Source organism: Mchenga conophoros, linkage group LG5 (genome assembly GCF_057382185.1).
Source record: "Mchenga conophoros isolate Kocher_MC1m ecotype Shallow Benthic linkage group LG5, M_conophoros_male_GT1.1, whole genome shotgun sequence".
Taxonomy (NCBI): Eukaryota; Metazoa; Chordata; class Actinopteri; order Cichliformes; family Cichlidae; genus Mchenga; species Mchenga conophoros.
This window is the reverse complement of record NC_140530.1, coordinates 32,532,694-32,560,636: the sequence shown is the minus strand read 5'-3', so window position 1 is coordinate 32,560,636 and position 27,943 is coordinate 32,532,694. Positions and strand designations below refer to the sequence as shown.

At 36.9% G+C, this 27,943-nt stretch overlaps 1 protein-coding gene and 1 long non-coding RNA gene across 2 annotated transcripts; both read right to left on the bottom strand.

Annotated features, from left to right (window-relative positions):
* Nucleotides 1-590: 590 nt before the first annotated feature.
* Nucleotides 591-26,585, bottom strand: igfn1.1 (immunoglobulin like and fibronectin type III domain containing 1, tandem duplicate 1). Its single transcript, XM_085274952.1, has 24 exons — nt 26,412-26,585; nt 22,779-22,869; nt 16,559-16,678; nt 15,679-15,821; nt 15,465-15,564; nt 15,282-15,326; nt 14,034-14,067; nt 13,762-13,945; nt 13,496-13,609; nt 13,238-13,406; nt 12,716-12,988; nt 11,788-12,522; nt 9,037-9,161; nt 7,205-7,346; nt 6,717-7,010; nt 6,316-6,612; nt 5,440-5,619; nt 5,204-5,332; nt 4,808-5,116; nt 4,298-4,383; nt 4,007-4,199; nt 3,619-3,915; nt 1,336-1,662; nt 591-1,076 (listed from the first exon to the last, which is right to left on the bottom strand). The coding sequence occupies exons 2-24, from the start codon at nt 22,825-22,827 to the stop codon at nt 1,072-1,074; spliced, it is 4,350 nt and encodes a 1,449-aa protein (XP_085131078.1). The 5' UTR covers nt 22,828-22,869; nt 26,412-26,585; the 3' UTR covers nt 591-1,071.
* LOC146574900 (uncharacterized) lies at nt 9,403-11,779 on the bottom strand. The gene is made up of 2 exons (XR_014892511.1): nt 9,698-11,779; nt 9,403-9,563 (listed from the first exon to the last, which is right to left on the bottom strand). It is a non-coding gene; the product is annotated as an uncharacterized LOC146574900 (long non-coding RNA).
* Nucleotides 26,586-27,943: the final 1,358 nt, after the last annotated feature.

The window sequence follows — 27,943 nt, the reverse complement described above, 5'->3', positions numbered from 1 at the left end:
ATAAGAAAAGGAATACATTTTTATTTGTTCATCAAAACAAAGCAAGATAAACCTCATTCTAAAATTAGGGTACCAATGAGCGACAGTTATTTTATTGCAGGTTTAGGCTGAGCATGAATATGAGCAGATTTAGCATTTATATTAATTTCAGTATTTGAAACTGAGCTGTGTCACCCTGCATTCAGAATTTATGTATGGCTCAGGGTTTACCTAAGCCTCTAGTTCTTATTGACTCTAAACTTGGAATGATGGCTGAGCCTTTCAAAATATGCTTAAAAATGTAATATAAGAAACACTGGACATAAGTTATTATTCAGAAAGTTTCATGAATGTGAACAACACATATGAATTTCAATACTTGTCTGCTATGCTGAGGCTTGACCCAGGGCCACAATAGTCTATAGTAACAAAAATCTGTCCGGTACATTTTTATTATTATTTTCAGGTCAAAGTGACTTGCAGGTCACATTAAAAATTCACGTCACGATGCTGTTTGAAATGTTTATTTACATCAAACTCACACAATTTTCATATTGATGTCATTTTATGACAGCAGTGTCATTGTAATGTAAATATCCTGTCAGTTCATATATTTTCTCATATTAGTTTTATTCTGGGGTCTTCTACAAACACCTACTATACAAGCCAAAGATCCTTGCATCTAAAAATCTGTTAAGACACAAGTAAGTTGTTTCATCACCTTCAGACTAATAGCAACTAATCTAATAACAATCAGTGCTGTGCAGAGATAAAAACTGTATATAGTTTTCACAGTTATATTTCAGTATTTTATTTCATTACTGCTATACCCTTGAAATCAAAATAGACACATGTTGGTAACTTTTATTTAAGCAATTTTTGCAGGCCTAAGGCTTTATTGTTACTTTAACTTTAGATGATGTTTGTTTTGAATTTGTGAATCAAATAAGGAAGGCATCACTAGCATAATTTAAAAAACAACAAAGGTTTCATTCATGACAGTTCTCACTTAACTGCAAACAATGTGGCATTATCATGAGCTTGATTTATGCTGGCATTATAAAGGAAGTCTGCCATCTTCGGTGTGTCCAATTATTCTGTGAAGAAAAGGTAAAGCAAAAATAAACACATTCTGGAAAGAAACTGTTTGAAACTGGTGAGAGGAGCCTGAAGTGAGCATTTTGCCCACAGGAATTATTTTTCCTTTATTATTTAAAACATGAAGAGATGATTTACATCATACTAGTATATACATCTGATATACTGATATAGATATATCTATATCTATATCAGTATATTACACTCATTATGACAGCAAATGAGGAAAGGCATAAAATGTCTCTTTGAAAGGCTTACCTCTGACTGTGAGTTTAGTTGCAGACTCTGCCCTTCCCAAAGAGTTTTCTGCAACAACCTTGTACTCCCCGGTGTCTTTCGAGCCAACCCTCAATATGAGCAGAGAGCATACTCCACAGGTGTTGGAGATTAGGTAGTTAGTGTTTGTATTCAGACTGACACTGTCGCGGAGCCATGTGACATGAGGTGTTGGATCCCCTTTTATAGCACAAGTCATATAGCATTCATACCCTTCAGGAGCTGTGTGGGTTTTCAGTGGGACAATGAACTTGGGAGGACACAGCAGATTGCACGTCTTTGATTCTGGCATTTTCACAGTGAACTTTTCTGGAAGAAAGGAAACATGCAGTGCATTCTAATTGTATTCATCTAACATTAGAAAATGTGTCAATACTGTCTTGATGATGGCGCTACAACAGAATAGGGCTGGGCCATATTATACCATTCACGGTAATACCGGTATAATGTTAGGCAACGATAGGAAAATGAAATATCGCGATAGAATATGAGTACAACGCGCATGCGCAATGCCTTTGTTTTCATACGCACATGGCCGATTGTTGAGTGAAACAGATGAACCAGATTTGGTTTGTAAAAATGGTGCAATTTCAGTGATGTGGAACTGATTTGGTGTTTGTCCGTCAGATACACGACAAAGCACATTTTTTTGCAGAACATGCAAGTGGCCGTTGTTACTGTCGGACTAAGATGCTCTTAAATCTGTGAGTAATCTGGGTCCTAAACTCCGTATGCTTCAGGTCAAACGAACACTGCAGCATCACTGAGAGTTTAAAAACTGTCTAAATTCTTTCATCTTTAATAAAACGATCAGCATTGCTGCTTTACCAGGTGTAACTATGAAGTTTAACTTCCAGGCATCCATGAAAACAAAATTTATTACATTTAACGGAGTTAGATTTTAGCAGGAAGCTAGCAGAAGTTAGCTCGCTAGTTTCGCTAGTTACCTAAGCATGATATTGCATGTTCTGACTGAGAGATTTCTGAAAAAATTCAAACGTACAGCTCTACTATCACTTCCAAAATAAATGACGACAGGAAACTAAACAGCAGTGACGTTTGTAGGGTTACTGAAGTTGGGCTAACTGGTATATAATGATGTGCTACGTGATCGCTAGCGACACAGCTATGTTAGCATAACATAAACAGTGAAGCTGGAGGACGAACACTAACACTTTTCCATTTATAAAAGTTAACGTGAAGGTTCTTCATGGTTAGAGACAAATGCAATCGCATGGCAGGATGCTGTAAACGGACCAAACTTCAGTCAGGAGAACAACTGAGATAATCCATCCACAATACAAGGTTAGTCATTAATATACTGCAACAACATGGGAATAGAGCAGCTGCCAGAGAATTCAACATTAATGAATCAATGGTACAGCAGTGGAGGAAGCAAGAAGAATGAGTTTAATAAAGTTTGATTTATCTGACTGCTTTGTTTTGCTTAATGCACCTTATAATCCGGTCCACCTTATGGTCCGGAAAATACGTACTGCACACTGCAGTTTAATGTTGCAAAGCACCTCTTTTTAACTTCAGCGGATATTATACATGGTTATGCTCAGGATATGTCAGCCCATTTCTACTGGAAATGCCTTTTGGTTAAACTTTCAGCAAGGAATTTGCATTTGCACTGTTACATTTTTATAAAGCTTTAATGTACATAAAAACCAGCTTTTTGTTTAAGTGAAAATAAATGGAAGGTTGTCTTTTTGCGCTAGTAATGTTGTGGAGTTGTATTTTGTCTCGCATCAATTATATTGTCAGTTATACCGTTATCGTGATAAATATTTTTGGCCATATCACCCTGCTCTACAACAGAATTATTAGAAAATGAAAGGAGATACTAGTCCTGTTCGTGTACTAGAGTTTGTCATAATCATACAGCAAAGCAAAAGGGAAACAAGGTTAAAACTCTAAAGTTTTAAATATCAGTGGATAAGTCATAAAAACAAATACAGATAAATACAGCAATGCATACCCATTGTCCACATTATTTTTATATATTTATATATAAATATATATATATATATATATATATATATATATATGAGACACACACACGGCCCTATGACATCAGTGTCAGTGCAAATTAAGTAAAATAGATATGGTCACAGACAGTTAAACTTTATTTTGTAGCTAAAGAGTCATTTAGTTGTTAATATTTAATACTAGATTTTCTTAAAGCTGTACTCTTAAAAATTGCAGTTCTTCTTCAAACTAACATGTCTTCCAAAAGGACAGGCATAACCATGTGCATACCTTTTTTGGCAGGAATCAGCCACTTGGGGGATTCAGAGGGTTTGGAGGAGCCCATGTCATTCTTTGCATAGACTCTGAACTGGTATTCTCGTCCTGGCATTATGTTACATGCTGTGAATCTGTTGTTGAAGATTCGATCTGCAATGGTGTTCCATGTTCTTTTGCTTGAATCACGCTTGGTCACCATGTAGTGCAGCCTGTCATCACGTTTCTCATCTGGAGATGCTGTCCATGAAATAGTCACAGTACCATGCACATTTTCATCTAACTCCACAGGACCTGGAGGCTTGGGCTCATCTGGAGTTATAAAGAAAGTTTAGTTTTTTCTTTTGTCCACAGCATATGAAATGGAAGTTTTACAATTAATACAAGATTATACCAAACACACCTGTGACTCTAATTTCAATGCTGATTGTTTCTTGCCCAACAATGTTCTTGACAATGATTGTATAGACTCCAGTATCTGAGCGCTCAGCAGAAGGAATGAGAATCTGGGATGTACCCTCTGCATTACTGATGGTCACTTTTTTAGACACTGGCACGCCATCTTTTAGCCAGATTACATCTGGCCAAGGAGAGGCCTAGAAAGAATACAAAGATGTAATTTTCTTAGTTTGTAAGAAGATAAAATAAGATCCCTATATGTCTGTTGTCACAAATATAGTAATCAAGTTATTACCTCAAAGTTAATGTTGAATCGTGCTGAATTTCCTGCTCTCACCACCATAAAACTCTTAATTTTGGCATCAGTGAATCGGGGCCTCACTATGTAAACAGCAGGATGAAAGTTTGTCAGAACAAAATTTAATATTGGGTAAAAGTTACAGGAAGACAAATCTCGCAAGTAGGCTTTGGTGGTAATAATTTGGCACAGAAGATGATATTTATACATGGAGCAATTCAAATGTACCATGAGCAGTGGAGACACTGGGTGCATTGATGCTCAAGGAAACTACCTCAGATTTTAATCTGGTATGTATTGCCAAATATTGTGGTTGTACCTTTTATGCTGGTTATTAGATTTCTGAAGTATGCAAAATTCTGGTAATTTCAAGTAATTGAAACTATATACTTAACTTGAGTCAAGCATTGCTTAGTGGAAACAAAACAAAGAATAATTACTGAATTTATCATTATTATGTTGCTTTGTAATCATGACATTAAATATAACATTTGGAAATTTTCTCACCAGGAGGAGGCATAGAGATATGGTAGTTATCCAGTTCCTGTGGCTCTCCATGGCCTCCTTCATTGATAGCAATGACTCTTACCCAGTACATAGCCATTGACTTCATGCCTTTTACTGTATAAGACGTCATGGTTATTGCATTCAAATTACAGCGATCCCACTCTGTGTTTTCTGCAAGCCTGATCTCCACAAAATATCCCTTTGCTTCATCTTCAACCCCCTCAATGTCCTTGGGTTTTGTCCAAGACAAGGAGATGGTTGTGTAAGTGGAATCTGTCACTTTGAAGTCACTGACTTTACCAGGAGGTTCTGTAAAATATGATTCAAAGACAAACATTATTTTTACACAAAGCTAAATATAGTCTAAAAATGCCAACCGTATCAGTTTCCACCTACTTTTAGGGTCTCTGGCAAACACGAATTCTGAAGGGGAGCTGAATTCACCGGCTCCAGAGTTATTGATCGCAGACACACGGAATTCATACTCCATGCCCTCAATTACATCTTTCACAGCAAATTGCTTCCCTGTAAGGGAAAAATTTGAATTGCAGCAATAAATCATTAGGACATCACTGTTGTGCTGTCAAGTTATTCTAACATAAACAAACAGAAACTGGCTGTGAATAAGAAACCTCTAATCATCTCATTGGGTGGATTGACAGGGCCCCATAAGTTGCTGCCCTTCTTGCGTTTTTCAAGGTTGTATCCCAGAATACTGGTTCCTCCAGTATCAGCAGGGGGAGACCAGGAGAGAGTGATACAGTCTTTGAAGGCACTGACAACCTTGGGTGCTGATGGAGGTCCAGGGTATGCTGTATACAGAAAAGAGTGGGACTAGTATGTTTTTCATTTATATTTTTTTGTCTAAAGATTCATTAAAAAAAAGGTTGTCTACTTTTGAGGAACTCTGAGAATGACACAAAAGCTGAACAATAACTTTATTTCATTAGAAACCATAGTGGTCAGTTGGAATTAAAAGATATTCTTTGCATTCTCTTCAGTTATTTAGCTACCTTAAATTAGAAGTCTTGCCACATGAGAAATTAGCACAGCAAAATGTTTCCATTCATTCTCTTGAAATGTACACAGCTAGATTTATTACATTGTTAATGAAAGCTTCTGCCTGACTTTTAGTTGTCAGTTTTTTTCCCTAATTCAACAAAGATTTGAATAGAAAAAAAATGTATATGGGAAAATGAAAATAAGGTTGTTCAATTTATTGTCATAGAAGTAAGTTTGCATAGTTTATTTAAAATAAAATAAACAGTGAGTGTCCTATCTCGCAGCTGTCTGCAGACCATTCCCATTTTCAATTTGTGAAAATTGAGGAAAGTCAATTTTATGGTGAAGCACTGGAGGAAAAACACAAAAAACAAGTACCTGAGTTTTTCAATAAAAGGTTTTCTTTTTTTACCTGTAAGATTTGCCTTTTGAATGTTGATGACCAGATCGTTAATACAGTGGTATTTTGAGAAGATGGCATTTAAATAATTGTTATCTTAGTTCACCTTTTGTACCAGCTTGAATGTCCTCTGTTTCCATCAGTTCACTGATGCCCATTTCAGTCTCCACTCTGAGGCGATAGCAATACCTTCGGCCATGGTCTACATCCGTGTCCCTGTACTTGGCCTCAGGACCAATTGGCCCCAACTTCTTCCAGGTGTTACGGCCAACTTGTTGTCGTTCAAGGATATAGTTTAATATCTTGCAGCCACCACTGTCTTTTGGGGGTCTCCACTTGAATTCAACTGCAGAGGAGGAGGCTTCAACAATCTCTAGAGGTCCCATTGGAGGAGTAGGTTTATCTGTTTGAAGAGAAAGTACAATACAGAATATTCATCTGTGCAGAACCAAGATTTTTAAGTGTATTAAATCCAGTGTCTTATGCAAAAGTGCTATACACACACACCCAGTACAACAAGTTGGCTGAGAGCCTCCATAGTGCCAAACTCATTTTTGAGTTTAATCTTGATTTCACCACTATCTTTACGCTGAAGCTTCAATAGCAGTAGACGGCTAGACCCCTCTGAATGCTCTATCTTGATGTTTGCCTCCTCCGAAAGCTCTTCACCCTCACGGTACCACTGAATTTTTATAGGTTCCCGTCCAATAAAAGCCAAGTTGAACGTAGCTTTGTGTCCTTTTTTCACAGTGACAGGAGTTTTGAATGCTTCCAGATCTTCAGCATTAAATCGTGGTGGATCTAGAATGAGTCATAAAAAAACAAAAACATATTTCAAGCACTGTTATGCTTTGTAGTTACTGTATGTACAATAAATAAACTTATTTTGCACTGCTCTTAAAAATTATTTTTCATCATGAACTAAACACTCTGCTTAATGAATGATGCAGACCTTGTGAGCAAGAAAATAGCTATTGCAATACTAATGTTTTTACCTTCAACAGCAATCTCAGCCTCTGTCTTACGCCCGTCTGCTTCAAATTTATATTTCCCTGCAAATTCTTCTGTGACTTTATGAATTTTCAGTCTGTGAAATGTTCCATCCTTTGAAATAGTTAACCCCTCAGATGACTTAATCTGGAATAATAACAAAATAAAAATGCAGACATAAGTGTACAAATTAGTTTTTGATTGCAAGTGAAAATTGTTTTCTTTTAAAAATAACTTTCACTGAACACAGGCAATCCCTCAACATGTTTGTACTGTCTGCTCATATTAAACCATGTTGTGCTTTTTAAATAACCTATTTTAACATTTCGATGCATTCTCAATCATCCAGGAAAGTAAATCTCCAAAAAGTTGATTCTGTTCATCTGGACGTAGCGCTTTGTGGGAGAAACGTTTCGTCACTCATCCAAGTGACTTCTTCAGTCTCAGCTGACTGCAGGTTTCCCCAATCTTATAAACATTTGCATAATGACTGAAACCAGCCTACTGAAGGAACAATGGGCTGGGAGGTCAATTCCTTAATCTTAATTATGCAAATTCTCATAACCATTGATCAACAACCACTGACCAAAACCCACTGATCAATAACCACTGATCAATAACCACTGATCAATGGCCACGAGTACCATTCACAGAGAGTTGGGGAATGGCTGCAATCACAGCATTTTAAGATGGCGAAAGATGTACCCTTAGGCCCCCTCCTCGATTCAGAGATGGTCTTTTCCTTTTCACATAAATGGCCTCCTTGACTTCACGCTCAAACCAGCGTTCCTCCCTGTCTAGGATGTGTACATCCTCATCCTTGAAAGAGTGTCCACTGGCCTGTAGGTGTGAATAGACTGCAGAGTCCTGGCCTGACAATGTAGCTCTTCTGTGTTGTGCCATCCGCTTCACCAGAGGTTGTTCGGTTTCCCCAATGTATAAATCCTGGCAATCCTCCTGGCACTTAACAGCATACACTATGTTACTCTGTTTGTGTCGGGGGACCTGATCCTTGGGGTGGACCAGTTTTTGGCGCAGCGTGTTTTGGGGCTTAAAAGCCACAGAGACCCGGTGTTTAGAAAAAATGCGTCTCAACTGCTCCACTCTTTCAAGGATGAGGATGTACACATCTTGGACAGGGAGGAACGCTGGTTTGAGCGTGGAGTCAAGGAGGCCATTTATGTGAAAAGGGAAAGACCATCTCTAAATTGAGGAGGGGGCCTAAGGGTACATCTTTCGCCATCTTACAATGCTGTGATTGCAGCCATTCCCCAACTCTCTGTGAATGGTACTCATGGCCATTGATCAGTGGTTATTGATCAGTGGGTTTTGGTCAGTGGTTGTTGATCAATGGTCATGAGAATTTGCATAATTAAGATTAAGGAATTGACATCCCAGCCCATTGTTCCTTCAGTGGGCTGGTTTCAGGCATTATGCAAATGTTTATAAGATTCGGGAAACCTGCATTCAGCTGAGACTGAAGAAGTCACTTGGATGAGTGACGAAACGTTTCTCCCACAAAATGCTACGTCCAGATGAACAGAATCAACTTTTTGGAGAGACTATTTTAACATTGCACTCAGCAACAAACAAATCCTAACAAAAAAGTAACTTCAAGGGTCAAATTGCATTATATTTCTTCATGTCAATATACAGTGTTGTGGGACTCGAGTTTGAGACCCCTGATATAGCGCTTTGTTCTATAATAATATCTGCCTGTCATCCATGGCCAAAATACAATGTCTTTAGATAGTGGGGTGAAGCCAGAGTACGCAGAGGAAACCCATGCAGATAAAGTCTAAATGCAACATGAACAGATTTAAGACCATGAGCTTACCTCTTCCCCATCTTTGTACCAGACTCCCACACAGTCTTCACTGCTCACTTTACACTCCAGCTCTGCCGCTTCTCCAATAATGGCTTTGCAGTCAGAAAGCCCAGCATGAAAGTGAACTCCTGGGTCTGAAGATTTATCAAACATTAAGTTAGTAATTGCAAATACAGTTTCTTTTATTTCATTTTTGTAATTGTACATTTAGAATTTTAGTGATTTGAAGATTTCCATTCATGCATGCAGGAATGCAATTGTGGACATACTTACCTATTTTATTTTTTACTTATAAAAAATAAGTTTTTATGACAGAAATTTCAGATTTGTAGTAGCTGTTTAATCCAAGTTGGTAAATGATGCAATAAGAGTGGGTTTTTGGGGAAAAAAATTACTTGATGAAGATCTTTTTATTTTTTTTAAAATTTGTAGCTTGTCTCATATGGCATTGGTCTTCGTCAGCTCAAGCCAACTCTTGGCACAGCTCAGGAATGTCTTCACAGAGTCGTCCATTTGTATCTGTTCACTTAATTAGTCTTGGAAAAAAGAAAGATTTACTATTAAGATGTCCCACTTGGGATTGACCTTCTTGGTCAGTGAAGGAGTATGTCGTGTCGTTTTTGCTGGCATAAATTCAGCATCAAGTGAAATATGGAAAAAAAAAACACACCCATGAATCTGGTTTAGGACATAGTCATCCTCCAAGGTCAGTCCAAGTTGTCTTCCATCTTCCAGTTACGTAAGAGTGCAACTACACAAAGTATTTAAGTGACCAGTTAAAAAATAAATTACTCCAAAGCACTGATTCATCCTGAATTAACTTTTAAAATGAAAAGCAAGATTGTTAACACAGAAAGCACAGAAAGCACAGATGCATAAAAATCACATACACACACCACACCCAACCTTCAAATACATAAAAAGACACATGTAGACGCAAATAAACAAATTGTTGGCAGCTAATCCACCTGTAAGTCAAAAAAAAAAATTAAAATTATATAAGTAATGGTGTTCTGTTACCTAAAAAATATGTGAAGTAGTTTTAACAATTCTGGGACAATTAAGCTAAAAAAGCATTAGTGTATCAAATTTAATTGATGTTTCCTAAATAAATGCATGTTCAAAGTTAAATCCACTTGTCCTGACCTGTAATCATTGTAGGAGGTAATTTATCCAATTAGACATTAAATCTGCTCTTCTTCTTAATGATCACACACTTCTATTAAGTCCCAAGCCACTGGAAATGTCATCAGCTCATCATATGACTTCACAGAGTCGTCCAGAAGTGAGATTGCTTCCCATGCAGCAGTTAATATAGCACCTGTAATCTTACCACAAAGTGTCTCGTCAAACAGTCAGCCTTGCTGTGCACTGCCTGAACGTTTGCCAGCTGCTGCTGGCTCATCATCATCTGCACCCTCACCATTTTCAGGAGATTCATCACTGCCTGCTGATGGTCCAGTGCCATTATCACCATTGGTATCTCTTGCTTCTCAGTTTTTTGCTTTTCAAGTTTAAGGAACATCACCATAAATACCATCAATCCAGTATTTCTCATTTGCTGTTGGTTAAGCCTTACAAATAACATTGATAAAGTCAGTAATAAAAACAAATATTTACATAGATAATAAAAACAAACAGCAATCGGTACAACAGAGTGGTGGAAAAGGTGATCTCTAAGTTGAATAGTATTTCTTGGTATATGTGAAAAATAAATAGATGAAATAACCAAAAGCAGTAATACATGTGATAAAAGTGGTGATCCTTTTTAAATTTTCTAGTGCTTCAAAAAGTGGACAGTTCATGATTAGATATGTGAAGTTGTTTGGGTTTTAATAATCTTTCCTATTTGCCTACTAAATAGAAGACCTCAAATGATTCAAACATGACATTTATACAGCATAAAAACAAACATGAAAGCACAATACACATAAAACACAAATACAGATCACTTTCCATATATGTGAAAGCTTTAAAAGAGAGTTTAAAATGTAAAAAACATATATGCTAGTTTTCAAGACGAGACACAAAAACAAAGAAAAGCAGGCATAATATACAACAGTTTTTTTCTAATTTATTAACTAGAGGTTTTCATTGTTTCTGGACTGAAAACCATGTGATCTGTAAATACATGGTTGCACTACAGATGACTCATTAAATGACATTATATTTGAATGTTGGATTGTCAAGAAGCAGTAAACTTAACCCTTTAGCTTGTTTAACATCCCAGTGTTCTCTTACTTACTGAGTTCTGGAATTTGTTATTATTATTATTATTTTTAATCCACTTCGTGGGGCTTAATTTTGCAGTTGACATAGCAGAGTACTGAAAAACTTTGTAAGATATCAGCTACTGCTTACGCACCTGAATCTAAACTGAAGTATTTAGAATTCCCTACAGGTATAATGATAGCGATTTTCATTCCCAATGACTTATTTGTCAATAAACTACAGCATGCAACCGTTACATTGCTTACCAATAAAAGGTTCTTCAAATGCCACATTTACCTTTTTTCAGTGTTTTTCTTTTTCACAGGAAACCACAAGTCTCCTCATTGATTTGTGGTTTCCTCATCATTTATATTTCTAATTATTTTATAGCACTTTTATACAGAATAGACTGCTAGTAATATTAACACCGTAAATGAAAAGTTGTGTAATACAATACAAATTAAATAAATTGAAAGAGAATAAAAATGGTCAACTCTTTTTTTTATTATATAATTCTGTGTGTAGTGCAGTACAGTATTAACAACTTACCTATTACTGTATCTGGAACCAGAGGACCAGCTCTCACACGTTTTCTGCGTTTTCCTCCTTTACCTCCCCCCTCTCCTCCTACACCCCCTTCTCCTCCCTCTCCTCCTTCTCCTTCCTCTCCTCCTTCAAATGAATCATATTCATCTTCTCCTTCACCGCCACCGACTCCTACTCCAGCTGCGCCTTGAGCTCCACCTTTTCCAATGGCTGCAGCTCCATGTCCACCTTCTTGTCCACCAGCACTGGCACCACCATCAACTCCATTGCCTGCACCCCCTGCACTTCCTGCACCAATACCACTGGTACCACCAGCACCTGCAACTGCAGCAGCACCACCAGGACCACCTGTCCCGCCAGCACCAGCTGCACCCCCGGCACCACCAACACCAGCAGCACCCTCGGCACCAACAGTTCCATCAGCAGAGGCCGCGCCACTTCCAGCACCAGCTCCGTCTTTACCAGCTGCTGCCCTTTTAGCTCTTGCCGCAGCCTTAGCTTTAGCTTTGGCTTCAGCAGCTGCCTTTTTAGCTGCTTCTTCATCCTCTTGGGCTGCTGCTCCAGCGGCTTCTTTCTCGGCTTGGGCTTTCTTTGCAAGTTCCAGTTTTTCTTGCAATTCTTTCTGATATTTTTCTTGCTGCTCCTTTGCTATTTTCAACAGCTCCTCTTCGTTGCTACCTCCAGCCATGGTGGTTTTCCGAGCCACCTTTTTGCCCTTACTTGCAGGATCTTTGTCAGCTATGAAAAATATATCAGATATATTTGTAACTTGCAGCTGGTTTTGGAAAAATTTTGGAATATTCAATTTTTTAATGTGAATTTTGTGATTTTTTTTAAATTATATATATCTATATATATATACATGTGTGTGTGTGTGTGTGTGTGTGTGTGTGTGTGTGTGTGTGTGTGTGTGTGTGTACATAATTCTCACCTTCAACTATAAGCCAAGCGTTGCAAGATTTTATTCCTGCCACAGCAGCATAGATACCGGCATCCAAAGGCATGCAGTCCCGCACAATCAATTTGTGGATGAGCTTATCCTCAGATATAGTAATTTCATGTTTTTCACTATTTGACAGCAGAGCACTTTTGCCATACCATTTGATCTCGTTCATGGGTGCAGTTAGGACACATTGAAAGAGGGCGTCCCCTCGTTCTTCTGCCTTGACTTCTTGTATTTTGACAGCAAATTCGACTGGAGGTACTGAAAGGTTTTAAAAAGACACAAAAGAATCAGAGAAAAACGCAATCCATTATCTAAACTGCTTACCCTGTTCAAGAACTCTTTCATCAGAGCTGCCCGAACTTAATGAGTTACATTAATTTAAGCTATGAGTACATTTCAATCAAATGGAAAAACACGATTTATGGTTAACAATTGTATAAGTAACAATAAAAGAAGCTGAATAGACCTAAACCTTATCTAATCTTAATACCTGGATTAAAGACAGACCTTTAAAATCAGTGGAGAACACATTGACACCCTCAACATCCACTGAGTAGAGTCCAGCATCTTCTACTCCTAGTTTTTTGATTTTGAATATGTATTTTTTGCCAACTTGTTTCAAACTATGTTTCTGCTCATCAGCCTCATCTTTGGAAAGTGGAACCATGACACCATCCTGCAGAATTTAAAGATGTATTAACATTTTGATAATACGTTTAAAAAGAAAGAAGCAAGACAAAACGTAATGAGCAGTTAATTTCTTACCTTGTACAGGTACAGTTTACTGCTAGGATCCTTGAGGTCCATATCCAACTCAATTGTTGCATAATCATCATCTGTGACCTCAATAGGCTTTAAACTGCTGATATGTGTGACAAACTATGGCAGAGATATATCAAAAATTATAAAAAATGGTCAAGCGACAGTATACAATACAGCAAATTTAAAGAAAACATTATAGGCCTCTCTGAATAAAAGCAGTTTTGTTGGAGAGGCTTTTGATTAAATAAAAGAATGCCAGAGTTCTGTACCTCTGCGACCTCCGCTTCTCGTTCTTTTTTCATTTCATTAAGTTTCTTTAGCATGCCACGGAAGTTTGTGATACCATACTCAGCACAGATACGCTCATAGTCTTTCTTGTCTGCACTGAGCAGAATTTCCCAGACCTTCTCCTCTGTCACCATTGGCTTCTGCTCACGTGTTCCATCTGGATTACTGTATTGACAAGCAGCATTAAGTTAGAATTCACAGCTGTAAAGAATACAAAAAGTAAGAATAGTTCACAAGCTATAAAAAAGCTCACCGTTTTTTTAGTGTCTTTCTGAAGTCAACTGTATCTGCGGAACCATAAAAAAACAAACTTAAAACACAAATTTGTCAGTCAATATAGAAATATCATAAATGTGGGAGGCTCTGACCAAAGGAGGCTCTAGAAACTAAACCACAGCATAGCTTCATAATGGCAAGCGTCTGGGGGCTGAGGTTAATATTTTCAGAAAAAGAGTCACTGATGTCTTAAGTGGCAGTGCATAGTGAAACTGTGCTGATGTGACAGACAGATTTTTCCAAATAATTCAAATCACTAAGTAAAATGTCAGCTTGCAATTAAAATTAATGGGCAAATTGTGTAGGAGAAAAAGTGAACCACTCTATCTAAATATTGGTAGATTTAAAGAAAGCCCATCAATATCCATTTAACTTATCTTGCCAAGTTCCCCAAATGTCTTCTGTAAAATCTAATAGATGTTTTCTGAATTACATTTATAGTTTGGTTGTAATGCAGTTTGCTTATTTTCTAGAAAATGTTTCAGAAGCGCAGTAATGCATAACTTGTCCTGGTCTGATAACAAACAATTCAATTCAGTTTTATTTATACAGTGCCAAATCACAACAACAGTTGCCTCAAGGCCCTTTATATAGTAAGGTACACCCTAAAACAGGGGTGGGCAACTCCAGACCTCGAGTGCCGGTGTCCTGCAGGTTTTAGATGTGTCCTTGATCCAACACAGCTGATTCAAATTGCTAAATTACCTCCTCTGTCTTGAAGTTCTCGAGAGGCCTGGTAATAAACTAATCATTTGATTCAGGTGTGTTGACCCAGGGTGAGATCTAAAACCTGCAGGACCCCTGCCCTACAATAATACATACAGAGAAAAACCCAACAATCATATGACCCTCTATTGCAGGGGTAGGCAACTCCAGGCCTCGAGTGCTGGTGTCCTGCAGGTTTTAGATCCCACCCTGGGTTAACACACCTGAATCAAATGATTAGTTCATTACCAGACCTCTGGAGAACTTCAAGAAATGCTGAGGAGTCATTTAGCCCTTTAAATCAGCTGTGATGGATCATGGACACATCTAAAACCTCCAGGACACCAGCACTCGAGGCCTGGAGTTGCCTACCGCTGCTCTATTGAGCAAGCACTTTGGCGACAGTGGGAAGAAAAAAAACTCCCTTTTAACAGGAAGAACCATTTAGTGAAGGAAACACTAAATGCTTCTAAGAAAACATTTCAAGGTCATACAACACCAAGTGTTTATGAGCTCTTACCTTCGACTTGTGCCTTTTGGAGTTCTTTGGTCTTGGAAAATCCAACTGTGAACAGTAAACATAGTTATTTATTTATTAGTTTTGTTTTTAATTCATCATAAAGATACCAGTTGCTCATGAAGATATGTAATTCAGCTTTAACACATCTGAAAGAGACAGTATTTCAGAGAATAAAAGTCTTACCTTCAATAACATTTAAAACAACAGTGCAAACAGCCCTTCCATATTCATTTGTTGCGAAACACTTGTAGGTGTCAGCATCTTTTGGAGAAACTTTAGGGAACTAATGAAGCACAGAGCTGATGTCATTTTTATTATGTTTGACTGCATATTAAGTGTTGTTATTTATTTCAGCTCACAATCACTTGTACCTTGAAAGTGCTATTGTGGAGCTTACCTCAATGGTGTGTTCGTTGGTTGCCTCATCATATTTTTGTAGGCACACAGAAGGATGAAAAAGTATTTCTCCATTTGCTCTACTCCATGTCACAGTAGGGGTTGGGGTTCCTACTATTATGGCTTTAAAGAACGCAAATTTACCTGTAATAGAAAAAGTTGAGGATTGTTTAGTATTGAAAAAATAACTTAGTAAATGGAAATGTTCCAGTTACAAATGTTCCAGATCATGTTAATACATTAAATTAAGAAATTCTAAAATGATTTCTGTTGCCACTGCCACTGAGTGTGCAGAAATGATAGGTTTGAGGCTTTTCCTAGTTTTCTTCATTTTTATGATATTTATTTCAACCCAATATTACAGGAGATGTTTGGCCATAATGCACAACACCATGTCTGGCAAAATCCAAACAAGGCATTTCAGCATAAACGCCTCATACAAACTGGCAAGCATGGTGGTGTAGGGATGATGATTTGGTCTTGTAGTTACTGACAGTGACATAGTGTAGTATGTCATGTGTTTTTATTCAACTAAAAAAAACAAAACCCTCCCAGTACATAAAACCGCAGTGGTCAATAGCATTCAGTAACCCAGATAAGAACACGCAATACCCCTTTTCTTCAAAACTGGATTAAGAGCTTCTCAAAAACCTGATCACAAACATGATCACATGCATCTAAAAAGTTTCACTGGAATTTATCTTTGTCATCTGTTTAATAGATACTTTTGTTAGTGACTTCAGTTTAATTACATCACCAGAACAATTAGGACTTCCCAGTATTTGTCAGTAATACTTGTGTAGGTTTAAGGTGTAGGTCAGTGTGCAGCACATTTTTTTGTATTGTATTGTGAAGCATTTGAGACATGACATGAGACTTACCCTCTTGAATAGTTAGAGCAATCGGTTTGCGGGTGAAATCTGGAGTTGTCATTCCCTCTGGAAGTTCCTCCATAAACTGTGTTATCATGACACCAGGCACTTTTGACTTCTTCCTGATGCCTAACCAAATCAAGGCATATTAGGCAATTAGGCAACCCTAATATTTCAAAGCAGACCAGATATATACAAATTTGTGTGATCCAGACTGAGGATAATAGATCACTTAAAATGTTAACAAAGCAACTCTATAAGTCTAAAAAACAGTCATATTTTGATCAAAAAAATAACCAGCACATTTAAAGAAATTAAAAACCCAGACCAGAAAAAAAAAGAGGTCAGGGTCAATTGCAAACACAGTCACATTCTGACGTATGAATCAAGTATGTGTGAAGAGAATGCATATTCTGATGTTAAAATGCCACAATACACGCTCAAATTTCAACTGCTGCATGACAAAATGGCTAAGAAAAGCTGCATTTTATAAGATTATCTACCCCTTTTTCTTTACAAACTGCAGGTGCTTATTCTAAGGGAAGGAATAATACTTTAACAGTCAGCTTATTTGGGAATGAAATATGTCAGCTATCAGCTAGGATAGTTTCATATTGCTGAAGGTTTGTTGAACTTGCTCCCGCAGTTTATCCAATTCCTAGTGCTGTTTAAGTAGGATAAAAGCCACTTACATAGAGAAAGGTGAACAATCATAAACCGTTAATTACAGTGAATGTATAACTGAGATATTTAATTAGGTTTTTTAAGTAACTTTGTGAAAGAAGACAGAGTTACCTATAACAATTTAACAAACCTATGGGCATTTGAAGTAGTTGTAGTAGTAAGTGTGTAGTGTTTAGTGATATTAGCATGTGCCATATTTATGGGCTTGAGTCTCAGACAAATATTTGTGTGAGTCTCAAGCCCAGTAAGATCATAGTTGGTGCTATTATAACAATAAAGTCAGTCTTTTAGCATAAAATCAGCACTTTGGTCATGTGGAATAGGTTATGCTTGTGATTGTGATTAAGAGTTTTTTCTTCTCAGTCTATTTCAATTTAATGCATACATAATCTTAAAAAAACACATTTATAATTTACTAAAACACTTACAGCTTTAGTTGTATTATTCTCAGCACAGTTTATTTTAAATTTGTGAGTATGAGAAAAGATAAAACTGAACAAAAAGGTTGAGGTTAGCTCATGCATTCTGTATTTTAAAATATGTGTCAACAGAATCAGACCTGGCTGTACTATTAGAGTATTCATATGAACTAACCCTCAGCAATATCGAAGACTTCATCACTGATTGCTGTTCACAAGGATAAAGCTGGCCCAGGGATCCCTGGTCTTTAATTATTTTCACCTTGCGTGAAAGACCTGCAATAGGCAGAATATTAGCTACAAAATATTTATATTTTTATTAAAGATTGTGAGAGCAGAATGCCCCACCCAGCATTTTGCAGTCTGAAGCACACTGTTAAATTAGTTAGTTAAATTAAATAAGTTAAATTGCTTGCAGCAGGGGTTACTGAATAGTATATATGGTTTGTATGCTGCACGGTGATGATAACGTTACACTGGTGTTGCTGCTGTTAGCAAGCTGGATGTTCACACTGTGGAATTTTTAGGATGATGCAACAATAAAAACAACATGTGTGCATGAAAATGTTGATCAGCTTTTCAAAATAAGACAGTGATTAGAATGACATGAAAGCCAAGCATTGATATCATAGGTCAATTTGCAGATAACATTTAAAAATAATTAGCATAAATGTGGTACGAAAAGGTTTAATTCAGTTCTGTCATTCTGAAGTAGATTGAACAAGACGTATGTTCTTGATTAAAAACAGGGTCTTTCGTAAGTCGAAAATTTTCGTAAGTCGAAGCCCCCATCGCACCTTTTGAGTGAAAGATAGGCTATAGGCTAATTGCTAACTGCAACGACGGAAGCGCAAGTACGAAAGCCAAGGGGGTTGTCACATGATTGGGAAGGCATTGTGGGCATTGTAGGCATTGTGGGCTCAGCCAATCAGAGCCAGCGGATTTTGTTACGCGGGCATTTTGCCGTAACACGGGCAGAAATATTGCCGTTAAGTTCCTTCGTAACTTGAATTTTTCGTTAAATGGGGTATTCGTAAGTCAGGGTTCCACTGTATATTATATCTGAGTTGTCTTACATCTACTTTTCTCAACATCACATCCCTGATATCTTGTTTTTTTTTTACTTAAATGATTGCCTTCATTGAAAATTTGCACTACCGTCGCAGTGGAAATGTCCCTGTTTTGTTTGAATTGTCTACCAAACACAGATGCGACAGAATAAATTTTCCTTTTGTGTGTTTTTTGCATCTTCATCACTTACAATGAACCTCTTTTTGGAATGAATTAGTAATAATGATAATAACTGTACCATCTGTTGTTAGAGTCTTTGTCCCTCAGTGTTTGCTTAAAAGCTGGAAAACAAACTCATAAAAGAGATTCCACTTCATTTTTTTTTTAAAACAAAATCTACTTTTAAAACTTAAGTAGTTATACCGTGCACCCTTACACCCTGCAAATGAATGCAGGAGGATAATGCATTTATCTCGTTAATGTCGTTCTCCTTTTACCTTGTTTCTTTTTTTCTCTTTTTTTAAATGAATATTTTTCCCTTTTTGTGTCTTTGTGTCTCATAAGGCTCTTGTTATTTGAATGATGTTTCATACACTTGGCTTTCCTCAGCAAACAACTGTACAAAAGAATGAATGATATGAATGAATAATGAGTCTATTCAGGTAGACTGTCAAAACCTGCTCACTCTCCAGTTTGTTCTTATTTTTGTCAGATGTTTGTGTTCTCAACAGTACAGTTTCAACCTTTTCGTCAGATTAGACTGACAGGACTGAATAATGTATTTTCTTTTTCATTTGTAGATAAGTAGTGCTGAACTGTTTTTATTTGATACTGTCCTACTGTAGTTAAACTCTATAGTGCGTTTTTTGTTTATGTTTATTTTTTTAAAACCTCAACTAAAAAAAACCCTGGAAAATGCTCTCTAATCCTCCAAATTATTTGTTAATTTATTGTTAAATCCCCCTGTGTCTCACAGGAAAATGGCTTTGCATACGTTTTATCTTGTGAAAAAGCTCTGATGAAAAAACATTTTGGTTTATTTTTGTTTAATTTGCAGTGTAGAGATGTTTAAATATGTTTAACTACACATTTAATCTCTTAGATATCTTAAAATAAGATCAAGAAGTGCAATTTCAATAGCACATCTCAGTGTTTCTTTTTACTGAAAACTATTTTGAAATGTAATTGTTTATTTATTACTTAACTACTTTGGTGTAGCATGACTGGCTGTGGGGGAGGTCTTTATCATCAGGAAAAGCTGTAAAACCTATAAAAAATACAGTTAAAGGCCCACAAATGTTGGCCTGCTTCATATTTTCTAAAGCTGTCCAGCGGGCCGATTTGACAGGCCGATTCTCACACCTGTGATCTGAAGATTGAGTCATTAATGTCTGGTTTCACATGCAAAATAAGTACAAATAAATATGTGCAACTTTAAACGCAACTATGAGAAAGGATTTGTTGTGCTATTATTGGATTAATTAAGATGTCATACTAGAGGTTATAGGAAGATTGAGTGAGGATGATTGTAGTACAACTGAGTACACTTTGAAATTTGGATTTAATTTAGTGTAAAATTGGTGTTGTTACTAGGGTTGCATTTAAACTATATTACATGACATCACCACGACATCACTAAATACTGCAGCAGAATAAGTGACTCATTGTGCTTATCGATGTAAAACTTGTTAGCTGTTTTGGTACTGCAAAGTTTCTTAAGAGTCAGGGTCAGAGTTGGTCAGGTCTGCTGAGTAGAACAGGCCACTAAACGCCATTGCACTAGTCACAGTGTATAAATTGTGAGATTTGCGGTAGAATATGAGTTTTATTTTTATTTATTTATTTTATACCTTAGACTGAGTAATGAAATAATACATTAAAGGCCCAAAAGTCCCAGGCCACTTACATATTTACACCTATTGGAGCTACTTGGCTATAGGAAACCATGCCGTCAGTCTCCTGTTGCACAGTTTTTGTGCTGAAGTTAACACCAGAGGAGGTTTGTAAATCTGCATCTTTACATGGTCTATAGCAGAGCTGAAGAAATTTCATGAACTCTTTTGTTACAGTGTTGTGCCATACAGTATTACAGTAGGTCTTTCTCTTCCACTCATTGTAAAGGTGGACTGCAGGTGCGTGATTTTATATTCCTCTAGCAATGGGATTAAAACTCTTAAATTCAAAGATAGATTAAAGGTTGTTACCCAGTGCTTTTGTCTGTCGTGTATAAGACATTAAATGATACTGAGAACTGTCATTTTAGCTGGTTACCTTGACATTTCACAGTTGAGCAGGAATACAAAGGTCAAAATATTTAAGAGGGTACAGAATGGTCCAAATTAGAGGAAAGTACTCAGATATAATTTACTGGTAATCTTTCTACTTATACCAAATGCACGCCATTTGCAGTTTAAAAGTAATTACAATGTAATTATATTAAAGCTTGATGAAATTTGCACTTTTTAAGGGTCCTTAGAAAGTGCAAAAATCTATCTAATGTGACAGGTGCCAAGTTGCATTAGATAGATTTTAGGAGACATTATGCCATTCCTGTAGAGCAAGTTCACTTATTTAGACTGAACTGTGCCAGCATATTGTACAAGGTTACTTTGCATTTGAATACATCTTTAAAAGTGGCATTTTTTTTTCTTGAAATTACAAGCTACAGTCAACAGATGGCAATCAACCGCAGTGCCCTCTAGCAACAGCCTGCAGACACTATTCATATGAGGGGTTTGAAAATGTCACAATGAAATGCATCTGTTGTGACACTGAAAGTCATATCATCCATTCTGGATGACACCTTTCAATGAATGATGAAGATCATATCATACATGCAACTCACCCATCATGGAATCATGCATTTACAAAGATGAATCGTTCAGGTAATTCGATTTTTTCTGTTTTGTTTTTTGTCTTTCGCTCGCATACCTTTGTCGTCTGGGTGAACTCCCTCAGAACCTTTTTTTCAGAACCGCCAACTTAACACGTAATGTGAAAGTGGGAGAGGGAACAGGACAGGTAAATATTAATCCTGACAAAAGCACCATGTTGGGTTGGAACTTCGACAGGATTATAACATATAATAGACATAAAACACCACAATATACAGTATATTCCCAGGAATCAAAAGCACAAACAGACAGACTTGAGCAGACCCAAATATTTAGAGACACATTGCACATCAAATCATTAGTCACAGACAAAAAATAAGACAGAGGTTAGCAATGTGTTGTTACAGCAAGCATGTAAATGCTGTACTGTACAACTGATGATTAGACATAGCTTCACACTTTCTTACGCATTTTCTCATGGTAGACATCTCAGGATGTTTCCTGTGCAGTGCTTGAGAGAAATTATGTATAAATAGAAAAGCAATTTGTGGAAAGATGATTTCAAATAAGCCTTCATTTTGTCTTCTATCAAACAGAGACACAATTTCATTTTCAGCTCCCTCTTTATTTGTGGCAGCTTCAAGTGTGTGTTGAATTAATCTTCGATGATCTTGCTTTGATCTTCCATGTCCCCAACAGTTGCATTGCCAGCATTGCTTCTCAGATGAATCCTGAGTATTCTTTGTCTTTGGTCATGAAGAAATCTTTTTTAAACATGATGAGAGCTTGTTTGCATCTTCTCTTGTGTTGTCAGTGATGCCGCTGATCATTTCTTTGATCGACATCTTCATTCGAGTGGAGAAGCTAGTGACTGAAAAATGACTTCTCTTCTTAGACAGAAAAAAAGAAGAAAAATAGCATCTGTTTTCTCATTGCCACACAAAATCTCGATATCTTGCAGGGATCTTGTATCGACTGCTTCCACTGAAGAAAATAGGCAGCTGTATTGTTTATCTTCTTTTTAAGTTGTTGGTGATGGCCTTCATATTACACATTTTATTGTAATTTTATTCTTTAAGTACCATTTGGCATGTCATTTTTACCTGTTGCTTTCTTGTCTTAATTATTCTTGAATGCAGTGTCACACAGCTCTTTAGTTTTAATAAAGTTTAGTTGTTTGCTGTCTGTGAGGAGGATCCTGTTCTTGTGTGTCACTGCAATAATAGAACGTACAGGGTGACAAGGTTGCAATACTAACCGTTGACTGGCTTCTTTACTTACCCGCCTGCCCAGTGGCAGTCTGATCGGTCACCTTTGACTTCTTCGACATCTTGGTTTTCTCTTGAGCTCTGCTGATTCAGAAGGCTCTGCACTAAAAGACAGAATAGGAAATCTAAAATCTACTGTACAAGTGTGGCTCAAATCAAATCCCTGATATAAGACATTTGTGTCAGAGTTTGAGGTGTTAGTCTTTTAATTTTGGGATTGTTTTCTTTTTGAAAATTTAAGCAGACGCCATTTAAAAGTTTTAATAGAGTAATGTAGTGCTTTTGAAGCAGACTGCTCTAATTACTTTTCCAGTGGCACAAAGTGATCATCAGCACCCGTTCAGCCAACGTCATTTACAGTGAATGTCAGACTTAACATGGGATTATTCTGTGTCTCAGGATTCCTTTGCATACATTTGTTAATTAACCGAGGTGCTCAATGAAACCTCATATAAACATGGAGAAGATTTGGAATTAGATTGATAATGCTGCACACTGTACAGCAATAATTATATGATCACCCAGTTAATGACAATAACTTACATGCCAGTGTAAAATTTATAATTTTACAGACATTATACTGCAAACATTTTTAAACATTTTACTGTTCTTAGAAGAGTTCTGGGATCTTCTGTACAATTCTGGACGAAGTCGGTGACAAGGATCAAATGAAATTCAAAGGAAATTCTTTATATTTAATTGCTTAGGATATATGCTTATGACTGTGTAATGCCGCAAAATGATTTGAGGATAATTAATTTGGTGTGTGTGTGTGAAAATATACATCAAAGTTTTCCATAGTACTACATTTAGTGAGATTTCTTGAGCAACAAGGGTTTCACTGGCTCAGAGTCACACCACCGTGGTCAATACATCACCTTTTTTTTTAGCTCCGTAAGTGTTTGAAAGCTGAAGAGATGAAGCTATAAAGGAAAATTGTTTTTCCATCTTGACTGAAACATTGTTTCAGATGCTCAAAAGTTAAAAGTTTCTTTGTTGTTTTGGGGTTGTTTTTTTTTTAGAACATCAGGTGCAACACAACACTTTACAAATTAGCATTCGTCACAGTTCTAAAAGGTCATGCATATGGATTTATGCCATTACTATTTTTTGTTCTTGTAAAATTTGAACCAAAGAGTCATGTTAAGACGTCTTAACTTCCTCATTGGACAGAGATTCACAGTGGGTGTGGTTACTTATGGGTAAATAATATTATTGTCATTACTTTGTAGCTCAACATGGATTTTTAGAAGATAACGTTGATGTGAAGAGGTAAGTCTTGTTCACATATATATGTATATATATATATACATATATGTGTGTGTGTGTGTGTGTGTGTGTGTGTGTGTGTGTGTGTGTGTGTGTGTATATGTTACCCCTGGTTCAGGATGTGTTTGAACAGTTTTTAGTGTTTAAAACATGGTTTAGTTCCTGTGTCACACTCTACTAATGAAGAAACAGACATAACCAAAATGCTCATGACTTTGAAATGTTGCTCATGTAATTCTTAAATTTATGCTTGCTTTGTTATCCTGCTTGTTCAATGTTGGTCTTACAGAAATTCAGGCATTCAGAAAGCATGTGTGCTTGAACCTATATGAACTCCTCTAATCATTTGAAGGTTGTTAGGCTGGGTGAATTGAAAGCTGGTGTGTGGTGGATATGGGTGATCTATTGAGATGATCTTTTGAGAGACTGACTGATTTGGATGTCAAATAATCTCCACATTAACATTTCCACAAATAACTGTTTTATTTATAGTTGTGCACATGCTCTAGCATATGTTAAAAAGGTTCTGGGCTCCAGCAGTGATCTTGGCACTTGGTCTGTCTTGAGAATGAACAACACATATGGTAAAGGGAAAACAGCACGAAAAAGGAGACATCTTGCAAAAGGCAACGCTCTCATCTTCTCTTCCACTTAATAGTTGTTGCTGTGCTAGCTCTTATCATTTACTGTTTTGCTGCGGCTTGCATCTGTTTTTTTTTTTATTTTGACTTGTGGGGGAGGGGATATTCTAGACATTTTTTTTATTATCAATGCATTCCAGAATAAATCTGTCTTAGTCACTGTCCCAGAGATTCACGGATTTGTGCTGCAGGCTGCATTTCATTAAATGTTGTTACTTAAAAAAAATAAACAAAAGAAAAAAAAACATGCTTCAAAAAATCATTACATATAACCAGTATGTAGGCAGGCTGGCTGTCACTGCAGGCAAGATAACAAGCCGCCACCGCTGAAATTGGAGATGGACTATCTGAAATGCTGGGCCACTGCTACAGAAAAGTATTGGTTGTTGTTGCCTCATGTTTTCCTGTATACTTCACTACTGTACTTATTCATTATTATGTTCTTCATTTTAATTAAAAGTGGTAAAAATAGCACTGATATATTTATGATGATTGTTTTTTTATTATGTAATGACATCTATGTATTTCTTTTGCTTACAATACTGAAATGATCTCTTTCTATGTTACCAACATGAAATGGAGTCTCAAACATATAGAAATTTGTAAAGAAGACTCTTGAGAAATTTGAGAAACAGCAGACAACTAGACTGCACCCAATACGTAGGAGCGCATGTGACACCTACTGCAGATGACTGCACCGCTGACTACATATTCTGGAAATGGCATCTGGTAGCTTCTCAAATGTCCCTCACTGCACTTTTCTACACATCACTGACTGCAGCTGAGTGCACAAGATGCACAGCTGAAGTCACTTTCTAACACAAAACTGAGTCTGATGACATGTCTTTTAGTGTCCAAGTGTTAGTGGTACTATTTGAGCCTCCCAGTGGATTTGTTTATATGTTCGGTATTCAAAACATGTAAGAAATACTTAGCCTACATGTAATATGTATGTTGTAATGAGTCTGCTGGTCTTTGTCTATTTAAGCTACTAACTACACTGAATACAGCATTTTGCTTTGTTTTTTCAATCTTTAAATGCAAGAGAGATGCACCGTATGTGCTCAGTGTTAGGAGGATTTGTACATTGTGAACTGTAGCCCTGTGAATTCATTTAATGTAAAAAGAAATCCAGTTCTCTGCCAAAATACAACCCACTCCCTCTATGCAGCTTCTTGAATCTTAGGTCACATATTGATTTGATACCTCCTTCTAAACTTAGTCATCACCCAACAACCTCACAGCTCTGACCATACTGCTATGATGAGCTTCCCAGATTTAAAGCTATGAAATTCAAACTGAGAAGCCTACATGCCTTGCTTAAGTGATTTCATGCAGCAACATCAATTCTGTCCTCTTTGTAATTAAATCATGTCCTGTAAGTTTTAATGTATGTCTGAACTATTAATATGATAGCAAACCCTGCATGCACTGTAATTTTAGAAACTGAAATCAGATACCACATTCGTGACTTACAAGCACTTTTAAGCTTCAAGCTCAGTCTTTGGATAGGAAAATAGAAACATCTCTTCATGTCTCATGCATTTACACATTAGCTTTTCTATTGCAATGTTAAGCACCTGTTTACAAAGTACTGACATCTTTCTGATATAAACAGTGATGGTAGACATTGTATTCATGCAGATTGCGCTCCCAGCTGCAGACTTACAGAGGATAGGCTTTTGCAATTCATTTCTACATTTACTTATCCAGCCTTCATTTTGAGGGCCACCTACCTGCTCTCAGTCCTCTTAGCACTCTTCCCTTTCAGACAGCAGTCTGGTCACACTGTGCCTTCTCCTAATTTTTTCAGTGTAATAGATCCTTCCAGCAGTGTGCAAGTCTGAGCTCAATGCTCCTCTACTGCCCAGACCCAGTGACTGCCAAAAGCTGTTTAGGCTTTTTTGTATTAGTCGTGACCCCAAAGACATTGGAGGTTGAGTGGGTGGTGAAGTAGGGAGGTAATGTGAAGGGGTGGGGGGGTGGCAGCAGGTTGAACACCTATTAAAGAATTTTTTTTCGTTAATCCAGTTTCTGAAGCCTGAATCTTTCCCTCTCTTTCTGTCTCTTTCTAAAATGTGTGTTTAGACAACCAGCATATAAAATGATGGACAAAAAATTAATCACCATACTATTCAACACAATTTAATTATAAACTAAACCCAAATATCACCTGGAAAGGGAAGTTGCAAAACATTAAACAAAACTACACGTTTTCAGTGCAGAGATGATGTCCTGTCATCCAGTGCATTATAACTTCATAACCTAACTCTGGCATTCATCAGAAGCAATCCATTCTTGACTGCTGGGACATAATAATTATCACCCTGTCAACTTTTATTAACAAAATAGGGAGTAGCTAAATGGCTAATATTGATGTGGCAACTGGAGTAGAAATATGTATTCATGATCATCTTAAATGGGTAAAGTATGATATCCAGAGAGGGTTGTTTTCAAAATCTTCATAGCAGATTGGCACATTAGAGTTGATAAGCATCATCATGTAATATCTAACAACAGGTTTTCCATTAATGTGTTGTTGTTGTTTATCTTTCCTATTTAGGCCAAGTTTAAAGGCTGCAGCTATAAATGCTTTTGTATCATGTCTTTTTAATACACACTAGGATATTGCAGACTGAATGTCATGTTTAGAGTTGTGGTATTATTTTAAGATTTGCTATAGAAGTTGCCAGACACTGTCTACAGAGGATTAAATAAAGAGATGATGTGTATTGTAGGTGTGTCATATTGTCCCCTCCCATTGGGTGTTCTGCCAATCACCAGGCAGCTGTTGAAACTTGCTCATGGGTGTTGACGAGTGTTAGTAACCGCAACAAAAACATCCTTACCGGAAATGCATACACACTAATACCATAATGAATTTAATGATTTAAAAATTCTAATATTCAAAAGTAGTTACGCCAAAAAATTTTAACACATGACAATATTTCCTTAAGCTTCCTGCCTTGACAGCAAACTTTGACTAAAAATAACTAAAGGTCTCCAGGCAAAATATACTAATATATAGGCCCACCACTATTTGACTTATGCTTAAGTAAATATATAGTTCATTGTAAAAATGAGAGAAAACCTATTCCAGAAAATAATTCCACTACAGAATAATCCTGCATGAGGATTTAATTTGTCATAGAGTGAGGGAGCAGCAACTTACTTGCTTCTACATATTCTACATACAATCATAAACACTTAATAAACATGCATACATTTGCATCAGATACTTAAGAGGTTTATGCGTTCACTCACATGG

Excerpts from the sequence above, each read along its gene's own strand:
- igfn1.1 (XM_085274952.1), bottom strand. The coding sequence starts at position 22,827 with ATGTCGAAGAAGTCAAAGGTGACCGATCAGACTGCCACTGGGCAGGCG. Across the intron at positions 5,117-5,203 it reads GTTTGCCAGAGACCCTAAAA|AACCTCCTGGTAAAGTCAGT; the intron begins GTAGGTGGAAAC and ends CATATTTTACAG. Across the intron at positions 4,384-4,807 it reads TATCTCTATGCCTCCTCCTG|TGAGGCCCCGATTCACTGAT; the intron begins GTGAGAAAATTT and ends CTGTTTACATAG.